The sequence below is a fragment of the Ctenopharyngodon idella genome, chromosome 7, assembly GCF_019924925.1.
Source record: "Ctenopharyngodon idella isolate HZGC_01 chromosome 7, HZGC01, whole genome shotgun sequence".
Lineage (NCBI taxonomy): Eukaryota > Metazoa > Chordata > Actinopteri > Cypriniformes > Xenocyprididae > Ctenopharyngodon > Ctenopharyngodon idella.
Genome location: NC_067226.1, coordinates 25736096 through 25749542, shown reverse-complemented (window position 1 = coordinate 25749542; position 13447 = coordinate 25736096). Strand labels below are relative to the sequence as shown.

General features: G+C 36.2%; 1 protein-coding gene across 2 annotated transcripts in view; it reads right to left on the bottom strand.

Annotated features, from left to right (window-relative positions):
* Positions 1-632: 632 nt before the first annotated feature.
* Positions 633-13447, bottom strand: part of mllt3 (MLLT3 super elongation complex subunit) — a 56956-nt gene continuing 44141 nt past the window's right edge. The window contains exons 8-13 of one of the 2 annotated variants that reach the window (XM_051901386.1): positions 7623-7695; positions 7263-7401; positions 7001-7100; positions 6095-6163; positions 3794-3865; positions 633-2029 (exon numbers count right to left, since the gene is read on the bottom strand). In XM_051901386.1, the coding sequence (XP_051757346.1) occupies positions 1898-2029; positions 3794-3865; positions 6095-6163; positions 7001-7100; positions 7263-7401; positions 7623-7695 (585 nt within the window). In that variant the 3' untranslated portion in view covers positions 633-1897. Of the gene's footprint in view, positions 2030-3112; positions 3401-3793; positions 3866-6094; positions 6164-7000; positions 7101-7262; positions 7402-7622; positions 7696-13447 lie in introns of those variants that run through there. The other variant, XM_051901387.1, reaches the window with a different exon arrangement.

Sequence of the window (13447 nt, the reverse complement as noted above, 5' to 3'; positions counted from 1 at the left end):
TGCTCTGAAAAACCAGCACAAAAGTAAGATAGATTGCCTGATCCTGGATATCAAAACATGAGATTTCCAAATCCAGATCATTCTGATCCAGATTAAACTTTTTGAACAGCTGGCCCCAGAAGTGGTACAAATGATATGGGACCATGGTGGTAGAAGTGTTTGTGGACAGTCAAATGTCTCACTGCCCTCTTTGGTTTTCCCTGATGGACGGACCAGGATCTCTGGGTCTGGATACACACATCAAAATAAGTGGGGAGAAACTCACTGCTCTTCCATTTAATTTTAATGCCAAAAAGGACCCTTTTTTTTATAGACTAACAGTATGAAGCCGAACAAGATGCCACTTAAGAGTCTGCACATCATGAACACAAAGAGAAGTCTGTTGAAGTTGAGAAGTTGTAGTACTGTATTAATTACAATGTTTCAAATAAATCCTATAGAATTTTGCAAGCAAGGTTATGTCTGAGAGCATCTTTATGTGGGTGATTGTAGGTGGAAGTTTGCGAACCACTGGACTAATATTTCAAGTAAATTCAGATGATAGTAGCTGTATTCACCAGCTTAAAAAAACTTGTCATTTTAACATTACTGATAAAATGTTCCCTGGTCAGTAACTACACATCCACAACGGCTCTGTTTTGAATTTATATTATGATCAAGAACTTTCAACTGGAAGCAGGTCAGTGCCTTCCAAGAAAGGAAAGATAATCACTTTTTATCACATATAAAGTTTATATACACATATAAACATTATATAATGATAACTAAACTAAAAGGTCTTTGGGCTGAGAAAATGAATCTGGGAAACAAAGTGTACAAGGCATGATTTTCATTCAGCAAAAACAATCAAAAAAAAAAAAAAAAAAAAAAAATTCCTCTGATAAATTCATACACTTCACACAGTGCCAATTATTCAGTCTGAACCTTCTCAACCCCCAACATGTCTCCCAAATTATCTATATTTATGGCTGGCTCTATCAAATAATCTAATTTGAAACTAAAAAAAAAAGAAAAGAAGTCATACAATGGAACTGAAAAGTAAACTTTGATTACTTCTTGATTTCCTCAGTTTAACAAAGCACTGGGACAACCAATGAACAGCCTTGGGAACTGTGCTCCCCAAAAACAATAAATAACATTAGAAGATTTAACAATACACTTTCCTCCTGAAACAACATTAAGAAATATTTTGGATAGAGGTCACTGGATCCTGCCTTCTTTCAAATGAAACATTGAAAAACATTATAATATTATTAACTATTTACCAGGGCAACATTTTACTGTTCAGCAATAATTTGCAGACAATGTGGAATTCATTGAATATTAGGGCTAAAAGTCTTCTCCATCCAGCATAATCTGAGTTTTACATGATGTACAGCATGAAAAACAATGCTTATAATCCATAAAAACAGTGAACGAAAATCCTTTTCATGTTTAGCGTTAAGAAATGTTTCATTGCCAATGAGATGATGATGTTCCCAAGTGCTTGCACAAGTTTAATATCATTTGCACTTACACACACACACACTTGAAACTCATACTCAATAAATAGACAATGTGGTAAGGCAGTGTTGAAACATGCATTCGTCACAAAGAACCTATCAAACATTCATACGCAAGTAACAATATACACAAATGTATTTCGTTTTGGAGCAAGAACATTTTTTTTTTTTTTTGGCAATGTCAGATTATCAAGGCTTTTTGGGTGAAGACTGTAAGAATCTCCAGACTCATGTAATAATGTTGTCAATTTCTGAGGCGTTTCGAGAGACGAGCTCTGAAATGAAAGCGGATCCTTTCCATTGCCTTACAAGTTCCTATTTAGGAGGGAAAAACAAAAGTAGGACAAAAAGGGAGGTGTGATTTTTCTCCTCATGGCAGCCAGCTGCACAAGTCTTCAAGACGATCCGGAAGTCTCCAGGTAGCTTTGCAGCTTCCGAACTGTGGTTTTGTCCAGAGAGCAGAGGTCAAAGTCAAAGGTTGTGTTTGTGATGTGAAAGTGCCCCGTTTCTTCAATGAGGTTTACAATCTGCAAGAAAAAGAGAGAAAAACAGATTACCAGAGGGCTAAGCATCAAATATAAAACTGTACAAAGCATCACTATTGCTCATATTTAGTTTGATACAGGCAAACACCACTCACATTTTCTTTAGAAAACACAAAAATCTAGTTTAATGTTGTTGCTTTGCAGAATTAGCACCAAAATGAGTGATTCAGAAGCTGCATTTCTCAATAATACGTGGCCGTCCCTGTTCTTTGAATCTTATACAAAGCTCCATTGACATCGAGGAGCCTCCCTTTGCATAATGTCTTGTGTCTGACTGTAATGAAGAAGATGCTTTATCAAACCAGCCTGTTATTGGTTCCAGTCCTCGCTGGTTCAGAAGGGGGATTGAATTGGTGATTACAAAGAGAGGGGGGGCTGCAGAGTGGCCACATGGATTAAACTGGGCCCTAATGGGACCCAAACCTGATCCGTTTCACACTACAAAGCAAAAGCCGCATATGGAAGGAATTTCTTCCATTTCTCCTGAACGCGGGCCAGGAGCACAGAGACCTAGAGGCCTGTTATGACACTGAAGATAGAAGTCAGCTGTTCGTACGCCCGTAGCTTGGACAAAAGAACCGTAGATGTGCTGCTATATATAATTTATAATAAATGTGTAAAATATTTAATATATATATACACAATAAATTTATAAACTTATATATGTGTAAAATATATTTTTTATTTAAATAATTTATAAAATGTAAAATAAATTTATCCATTTTTTTTTAATAAATTTGTAAAATATTTAAAAAATATATACACACGTATGTATTTAAAATACATACATTTTAATATATGTATAAAATATTTTTTACAAAAAATATAATGTATAAAATATATAAAATATAAAATACATTTATAAATTTATATATTTTAATAAATGTAAAATATTTTTTACAAAAAATATAATGTATAAAATATATAAAATATTTAAAAAATATATACACACACATATGTATTTAAAATACATATATTTTAATATGTGTAAAATATTTTTTACAAAAAAAAGTATAAAACATAAAATTTAAAATAAATGTATACATTTATATATTTTAATGGATGTGTAAAATATTTTTTAAAAATATATATACATACACATGTATATATAAAGTGGCAGGATAACAAAGAATAAAGCTTGCCAATGACATCAACGAATTTTCCAGTTTTCGTTAAGGGATAATCATGGAACTTAATCAATGCCATATCTTGTTGCGGAGGAGGATGATTATTTCACAAAACTCTGCAGGATTAGCTTGATTAAGATGTATGTTTGCACCGTTTGGACCTCATTTGGGACGTCTTCCAGACTTAAACCACCACAGGCTTTGCAACAGAAGGGCACAGCAAATCCTTGGAAAGAGAGGAGTATTACTCTCTATTGTGTCAAAGCAAATAGGCCTCAAAGAACAGGAATTATGGTCCACAAAGAGTTTACTTGGCAAGCACTTGAAGGAAGAGAAAACCTACTGTTACCAGTATGATTTATTACAGCCAGATATTCATTGACATGTTAATGCTGAGGGTAATAACTTTAAACTTTACAGGTTTCTAAACTTTCAGGTAAAGATCTCAGTGATCCTTGAACACTGAGAGGGAATTTTTAAGTGTCCCTTCTCATGTTCCCTCATAAAGGTCATTCCACGCTAAAGGAATATAGCACTGTGTTTCAGGTGCAACGCTCTGTGCAGGAGTGAGTGATTTAGGAAGGCTGACTTCTGACAGTACATGCTCCACATTTATTACCTGCTGTAATATGTGCCTTTCCCTTAGTGCCATTAGTCTTCTGTGAAGCTCAACCAGCTCATCCAAGTACGCCTGCGGAACGAGATGTTAGATTAATCAATAAAAAAGGAGATACGTTTCAGATTGATCAATCACGCCTTTAACAAATATGACATGTCTAAAATGTGGCATGTGCTGTGGTGCCCTGAACTACAGTGGCTTTTCACTGTTATTGCTTTTTTGGACATCAAGTGGCAAACTAAAACAGTATCAAAACTGTTTAGCACACAGCTGCACACAAAAACGTTCCTACAATTAAAAACTTATAAAAAACAGTGTATTAATATTACAACGACGGGCCAAATATATGCTATATGACTTTTTGGTAACAATAAGGTTTATTAGTTAAACATTAGTTAATATATTAACTAACATGAACTAACCATGAGAAATACAAACCCGATTCCAAAAAAGTTGGGACACTGTACAAATTGTGAATAAAAAAGGAATGCAATAATTTACAAATCTCAAACTTATATTTTATTCACAATAGAATATAGATAACATTAAATGTTGAAAGTGAGACATTTTGAAATGTCATGCCAAATATTGGCTCATTTTGGATTTTATGAGAGCTACACATTCCAAAAAAGTTGGGACAGGTAGCAATAAGAGGCCGGAAAAGTTAAATGTACATATAAGGAACAGCTGGAGGACCAATTTGCAACTTATTAGGTCAATTGGCAACATGATTGGGTATAAAAAGAGCCTCTCAGAGTGGCAGTGTCTCTCAGAAGTCAAGATGGGCAGCGGATCACCAATTCCCCCAATGCTGCGGCGAAAAATAGTGGAGCAATATCAGAAAGGAGTTTCTCAGAGAAAAATTGCAAAGAGTTTGAAGTTATCATCATCTACAGTGAATAATATCATCCAAAGATTCAGAGAATCTGGAACAATCTCTGTGCGTAAGGGTCAAGGCCGGAAAACCATACTGGATGCCCGTGATCTTCGGGCCCTTAGACGGCACTGCATCACATACAGGAATGCTACTGTAATGGAAATCACAACATGGTCTCAGGAATACTTCCAGAAAACATTGTCGGTGAACACAATCCACCGTGCCATTCGCCGTTGCCGGCTAAAACTCTATAGGTCAAAAAAGAAGCCATATCTAAACATGATCCAGAAGCGCAGGCGTTTTCTCTGGGCCAAGGCTCATTTAAAATGGACTGTGGCAAAGTGGAAAACTGTTCTGTGGTCAGACGAATCAAAATTTGAAGTTCTTTTTGGAAAACTGGGACGCCATGACATCCGGACTCAAGAGGACAAGGACAACCCAAGTTGTTATCAGCGCTCAGTTCAGAAGCCTGCATCTCTGATGGTATGGGGTTGCATGAGTGCGTGTGGCATGGGCAGCTTACACATCTGGGAAGGCACCATCAATGCTGAAAGGTATATCCAAGTTCTAGAACAACATATGCTCCCATCCAGACGTCGTCTCTTTCAGGGAAGACCTTGCATTTTCCAACATGACAATGCCAGACCACATACTGCATCAATTACAACATCATGGCTGCGTAGAAGAAGGATCCGGGTACTGAAATGGCCAGCCTGCAGTCCAGATCTTTCACCCATAGAAAACATTTGGCGCATCGTAAAGAGGAAGATGCGACAAAGAAGACCTAAGACAGTTGAGCAACTAGAAGCCTGTATTAGACAAGAATGGGACAACATTCCTATTCCTAAACTTGAGCAACTTATCTCCTCAGTCCCCAGACGTTTGCAGACTGTTATAAAAAGAAGAGGGGATGCCACACAGTGGTAAACATGGCCTTGTCCCAACTTTTTTGAGATGTGTTGATGCCATGAAATTTAAAATCAACTTATTTTTCCCTTAAAATTATACATTTTCTCAGTTTAAACGTTTGATATGTCATCAATGTTGTATTCTGAATAAAATATTGAAATTTGAAACTTCCACATCATTGCATTCCTTTTTTATTCACAATTTGTACAGTGTCCCAACTTTTTTGGAATCGGGTTTGTACATTTGTTACTGTATTTACTAATCTTCATTAACATTAGTTAATAAAAATACAGTTGCTCATTGTTTGATCATGTTAGTTCACAGTGCATTAACTAATGTTAACAAGATTATAATAATGTATTAGTAAATGTTGAAATTAACATTAACCAAGATTAATAAACGCTGTGTAAGTGCAGTACATTATTAACTCATGTTAACTAATGAACCTTTTTGTAAAGTGTTACCAACTTTTTTAATGAAATGTAGCACAAATGCATTAAAAAATGGCTGCCTACCTTGTCACAGTCAATGTTTTTATTTTTGTCCATCTTTGCTTGTTTCATAGGACTCTTCACTTCGAGTATCTGAAAAATTGATCAGAAATTAATATTATAATATATATACACATTACCATTCAAAAAGTTTGGGGTCGATTTTCATCCCTTAAACAACCATATTGGAAGACGCATCATAGCCATATTCCAGTATGACAATGTCAAGATTCATCAGGGTTAAAATTGTGAAAGAATGGTTCAGAGACAATGAAGAATTATTTTCACACATGAATTGGCACCTCTGAGTCCAGACCTTAACCTCATCCAAAGTTTTTGGGATGTGCTGGAGAAGACTTTACAGAGTGCTCACCTCTTGCATTGTCAATACAAGATCTTGACCAAAAATTGATGCACCTCTTGATGGAAATAACATCACAACATTTATCTCCATTTGTAACAATGTAAAAGTCACTTAATATTTTTTTTTTTTACTAATTTTAATCCTTGCTGAATAAAACTTATACATTCTTTGTTGAATAGAAAGTTCAGATGAACAGCATTGCTCTTAAATAGACATTATAAATGTCTTTACTGTCACTTTTAATCAATTTAATGCACCCTTGCTAAATAAAAGCATACTTACTGACCCCAAACTTTTGCATGATAGTGTAAATATATATTATAAATATTTTTATTATAACATACCACATGTACATAGAAAACAAGATGTACATGGAAGGAATTTCCAGTTTTAACAACATACAGCACACTCACTCAAGCAGTTCTATAGTCTATTGACAGCTCAACTTCCTTTTCCTCCACATATCATTTTTTACCTCATTGCTCTTGATAAGCACAAGAGTTGATATGGACAAGTCAAATCACAGCTACAGGAATAGAATGCCAGAGGAAGTGATTCCAGCTCACCTGGTTATTGGTAGATTTCAGTAGAGGTGGGGGGTCATTATGGGGCAGTGGTGAAGAGGCAGAGCTATTTTCACTGTCACTGCCGTCACTTAAACTCACCCTGCGAAATACGTGACAGATATTCACCATTCATTATCCCCCTCTGAGTATCCTCATGTCAGCTACACAGCATGATATGCAGAAATGGACATAATATATAAAGTAGATTTTTTTTTTTTGTCTGCATCCAGGGTTACGTGGTAATTTTTCCATAGATATTTACCTGCGATGACGATGTGTCATTTGCGTGTGTAACGGTCGCTCTAAGTCTGAGTCCATGTCATTATCATCCTCCTCTTCAGAATCCTCTTCGTTTTCATCTGAGTGCAAATCTGGGATCACCGACCTCAAAGGACCCAGCACTACAGGTGAATAAGGAAGGCAAATGTCTATAGAAGCTTTTCTTTCTTTAGTCTAATGTCAAAAGATCCATCGCATACACATCCTCATTCATATTTCATTAATATTAGTAAAATAAACTAATATATTGGTAGTAAAATGTACTCTGTGGGTAACAAAAGAGGCTTCACAAGGTCCAGACTTTCACCAATCAACAGGATTTGACCAATATTTGAAAGATTACCTTGTCGCTTGTGTGCACGTCCAAAGCCGGAACTGGAACTGGAGCTGGAGCTGGCCGGGCTGGGCTGATCCGACTAGGAGAGAAAAAGTACCAACTCAATACTTATAATAATACCAATATCAAAGCATTTTGGAATTTGTGTGCTCAAGAAGTTTGACCGTGAGATTATGTGGGAAATCAGCAAAACAAGACTTTCTGCTTTTTGATATCTTACAGACTCTGTCCTTATTTGAATCACATCACAATAACAACATCGAAAAGACTAAGCCTTGGCTTGCACAGTATTGCTTTTTCTCATGACACAAAATTGGGTTTGCGGATGGATGGATGGATGGATGGATGGAACACATCATTATGGACTTTCAGATGCTACATACTGTATGATATGACATACTGTAGAAGACAGCTTGTTCCTGAGAAAAACACTTTTTTGAATACAGCTGTCACACAGACGCTTCACGTAACATTACTTTTAGTTACTCAAATACAGCATGACACCTACTAACACTGTCAGTAAACCTGACACTGAAAAAGAATCAAATGTACGAACTAGTGAGGCCATTTCCACCATGTTCTGTTCCACACTAGAGGCTTTGATGGGGCTTAGTATCACTTCTTCACTGTAAATCAGTGGGTTCCCCCTTCACCCGACCTAATGAAGGCTGATTTATGATCACACAGATCCCTTTGGGGCAACATTCACACTAAAACTTCCTACTCGCACATGCCTCTTCACTCTGAGGGCAGGAACAGCTATATAAAAGTTAAATACTTACACAAAAGCCATTATCAATCCAAATAATGTTGCTCAAATTGTACTACAAGAACCCCAAAACAAAGATTTTAGCTATCTGAAAAAAAAGATCTTTGCCGTGAAAGGGAATGAGACACTTATTTAGAGAGTAAGTGCATCAGGCTGAAGTTAAACTAGATTTAGTGGAGGTCTCTTTGAACCGTTGCATGTGTAGATTAATTGTTGAGAATCCCACAATTTATGAGGCACCTTTGAACTCGCGGGGCAATATCTCACTACAGACCGAAGCCTCTCAGAACAATGGGACTGTGATTGATTGGATCCTTTGGCGGTAAAAGAGCAGACGTATTGTTAAAGAGCTCCTATTTGCTTTTAGAAACACATGTGCCATGTTTACTGAAAATACCATTCAAATGTAACCAAGCACATCTTGTGCTGTAATCCCTGTTAAAAGACATTTGTTTAAAGTTACCAAGAAATAGAAATCATCAATTCTTATATTTCTAAAGAATGTTGCAGTACTTAGTAAAAATAATTTATCTGTGCACATCATTATTTATTTATTTTTTTAAATTCATGTGCCCTTGTAATCTTTAAATCAAGAACATTAACCTCCCCTCCAAACGACATCTGTTCTCTTCATGACGTGTCTTGGTGGAAGGTGGGACTAAATATCCTCCACAACTGACATTCAGATCTGTCTCCATTCAATTAGCAATGCTCAACTTCCTACAATCCAATCAATTCCCAAAAGACGAAATCAAGTCCCGCCCTACATTTTTTTCCCTATTCCAGAAGACATTTCACTCGGATATACAGTGCTCAGCGTAAATGAGTACACCCCCTTTGAAAAGTAACATTTTAAACCATATCTCAATGAACACAAAAACAATTTCCAAAATGTTGACAAGACTAAGTTTTATATAACATCTGTTTAACTTATAACATGAAAGTAAGGTTAATAATATAACTTGGAGAACAAAATTTTCAGTTTTACTCAAATTAGGGTGATGCAAAAATGAGTACACCCCACTGAAAGTCTCTGGAGCAAAGCTAAATTTTAGACTACAAATGTCTAATTTAACAAGAATTCAACCACAGGTGAGTCTAATTATTCATTACACAGGTGTCCAGCAGACAGTTGACTATAAAAGGGTGTTAAAACCCCTTCCCATTTCATGCTGTCAGCAATGGCACCACATGGAAGAGAAATGTCACAAGACCTGAGAAAGAAAATAATTTCTTTACACCAGAAAGGTGAAGGCTACGAGAAGATCAGCAAAGCCAGAATACTGTAGCAAAAGTGGTACAAAAATTTAAAAAAAGATGGAACTGCAACCATCTCACAGAGACGTCCAGTTCGTCCACGGAAGTTAACACCTCGACAGGAGCGTCTTCTGATGAGAAGAGTTGAAGACAATCAGCATTCAATTTCACTGCAGTTATCTAAAGAAGTAGAAAGCCAACCTGTGACACAATACGGCGTACACTGCATAGGAATGGCATGCATGGGTGCCGTCCACGAAAGAAGCCTCTCCTAAAGCCCAGGCACAAAAAAGCCTGCCTAGAGTTTGCCACGGCCCATGTTGACAATGATGAAGACTACTGGGACTCTATACTCTGGAGTGATGAGACCAAGATAAATGTTTTTGGAACTGATGGCTTCAAAACTGTATATCACAGATGTACTGCTCTATACTGAAAGAGAAGATGCTACCATCGGTCCATTGGTCGTCGTGTACTTTTCCAACATGACAATGATCCTAAATGCACATCTAAGGCCACTGTTGGATTTCTGAAGAAGAACAAGGTGAAAGTGATTCAGTGGCTCCTGATCTGAACCCAATCGAACACCTATGGGGAATTCTGAAGAGACAAGTTGAGCATCACTCTCCATCCAGCATCCAGTCTCTAAAAGAGGTCATTCTTGAAGAATGGAAAAAGATAGATGTTGCAAAATGTCGCCAACTTGTTCATTCCATGCCTAGAACACTTGCTGTCATTAAAAATCATGGAGGCCATACAAAGTACTAGATGTAGTAGTTTTTGTTGTGGGGTGTACTCATTTTTGCATCACCCTAATTCGAGTAAAACTGAAAAACGTGTAATCTAAGTTATATTATTATCCTTACTTTCATGTTATAAGTTAAACATATGTTATATTAAACTTAGTCTTGTCAATATTTTGGAAATTGTTTTTGTGTTCATTGAGATATTGTTTAAAATGTTACTTTTCAAAGGGGGTGTACTCATTTATGCTGAATCACAAAATTAATGTTGCATTAAACTACATTTAATACTAAATGTGATGCATTAATGTAATTATTTTAGACTGACATTTTTCATTTAATTGAATTAAATGAAAATTGAATTTGCAAGTAATTAGCTTCATAATATTTTTTTAAGAGCAAAACAGGATTTTCAGGAAGTACAGTTCATAAGTTTACACATCCCTTGCAGAATATGCAAGATGTTAATAATATTAACAATTAATAAAAAAAAAAATTGCATGTTATTTTTTATTTAGTCCTGAATAAGCTGTTTTACATATAGTCAATAAGACAAAATAGTAAAGGAATTTACACAAATGAACCAGTTCAAAAGTTTACCAAGCAGATCTCGCCCCCCATTGACTGCCATAGTATTTTTTTTTCCCTACTATGGAAGTCAATGGGGGACGAGATCTGCTTGGTTACAAACATTCTTCCAAATATCTTCCTTTGTGTACAGCAGAAAACAAGAAATGTATACAGGTTTGGAACAACTCGTAAATTATGACAATTTTCATTTTTGGGTGAACTATCCCTTTAATATCGCAAATAGTTACCTGGATGATCAACAACTGTTTTGGGGTTTTGTGACAGTTGTTCATGAGTCCCTTGTTTGTCCTGAACACTGTTCTCCAAGTTCCACACTTTGGTTTTCTAGCATCTTCTGCATATTTAAAGTCTTTTCAACAGTAACTATATACTTTTGAGACCCATCTTCTCACAATAGCTATGTTTCTATCCACCTATTTTTATGTGCATTTTGGGATATTGCATAAAAATGCTGGATGGAAAGATGAGCATAAATTCTAATAATGTGCATTAAAAACATATGCACTCAATTGAGGTGGATAAATTTTATATCTGTTAAGATGACATGTGCATAAACTACATTGGAAACACATTTATTGAATAAATCCCTTGATGCGCAACAAAAAACTTGTGGGACTTTGCCTCAACGGTGGATGTGACTGGATAACTGGACTAACCAGTGGAACAATCGCATCTCAAATATTGGTTTGATCATTCTGAAATGCCTGAGCCAAAGTCTGTCATCAGAATGTTTTGGTTTAATTCCCTCCCAGAAGCGTCTCACATAATTGTGTTCACAAACACCAGCATCAGAACGCAAGATAACATGACAGCATTTATTGTGTTTCGTCTGCGTTCTCTGAGACGCAAGTCATTTATGATGTAGGAAAAAAGGAAAAAAAAAAAGAGAAGGAAAAAAAAAGAGAAGTTGCTGCAATCTTCCCCGATTGCAGCAACTTCCATTTTTATTACAGATATTCTGCACAAATTTCCCAAGAAGTGACGATTTTGTTCTCTTGAACACGGGATGGAAATGCTGCTTTATTTGCAAATGTTTTATGTGTCCAATTTTGTGCATAAGTTAATTGCAGCTTAGGATGGAAACATAGCTAATGAGACAGTCTGTTATGTATACTTCTCAACATAGTTGTTAATGTCTGCAATTAAAGGTGTTCATCTGTAACTATGACGAGAACACATCCAAATGCACATCCATGTGGCTTCCCAATTTAAAAACAAAAAAGAAAAATTATTCATGTAGCATCAACAAAAGAGACTTAACGTGGTCCTTGCTAAGAAAACTCTTCCATAGAGAGGCTGTTCTGAAAACGGCCTGTTCTAACAAAAGCAAAATGAATGTAATGATGTTCTTTTAAAATTACATTCAGTACAACAGAGATGTGAGCTGTAAGTGGAGCGAATTGGACTGATTAACTGCAATCCACAAAGACTTCCCGACCAAATGGAGGTATAATACAAATCAGGCTTATTGTGGCAAATGGGGCTGAGGATAAAAGAGTAAGAAAGGCGCTCTGTTACAATTGCCTTCCTGACTCTCCACTTGGCTGAAGTTTTGAGGTTTAAAGTTACATTAAAGTCCGCTGTTTTTCTACGCTGTACTCACGTTAAGTTTCAAATTTGTGCTCTAGCTGGATATGCATTTTACAAGCTTTCCGAAATTGCATGAGGTAGAGAAACCAGCAAGGAAGTTCAATGCGAAACTATTAACCTAATTCCTCTTGGAGAACAGCCCAAGAGGAAATCTAAAGAAGCTATTAAAGTTAATCTGAATTAATTTGTTTACATTCTTCTCTGATGAGCACTTGGTGAAACTGAATCGGGTGTCTTGAACAAAATGTACAAGCAGAAGCCATTCAACTCCTCAGCGAATGGAAGAAGTGAGTGTGGGATTTATAATAGGGCAAGCACGGTGATTATGGCTAATGGGTAAGAAAGGTTTTAGAATACTCCTGGGAAACGTTGGCTACTGTTGTCTATTCAGTCAAAACGGATCGGGAGAATGCAAATTAGATGAGACTCTTCTTCCTTGCAATCTTTACTATACTAGTCAAGTCACATTTAATTATATAGTGTGATATAAAATACAGATTGTTTCAAAGGAGCTTTACAGTAATTAACCAGAAAAGAACAGAATCAATGCACTGTAACAAACTGCTGTAGTTTTTACAGCAATATTTTACAGAATATTACTGTTTAAACATTTTACAAGATGTAGCTGCAGTTCGCAATGAATTATGGGTCAAATAATGTTTTACAGTTGTTAACAGTATATTTCCATGTCAACTGTAATTCATTTACTGTTCTATTGTAGGTTACATTATTGCTTATTTTTATTTATTTCAGGTGAACCCAGTGGATATTGACTATTCAAGGGTCAGGTGACTGTGAATTCATACCTCAACTTTGTGGCTGGATTTGCAGTCTTATTACAACTTCAGTCTGGTGTCCCGGGAGCAGGCATCTTTCGCACA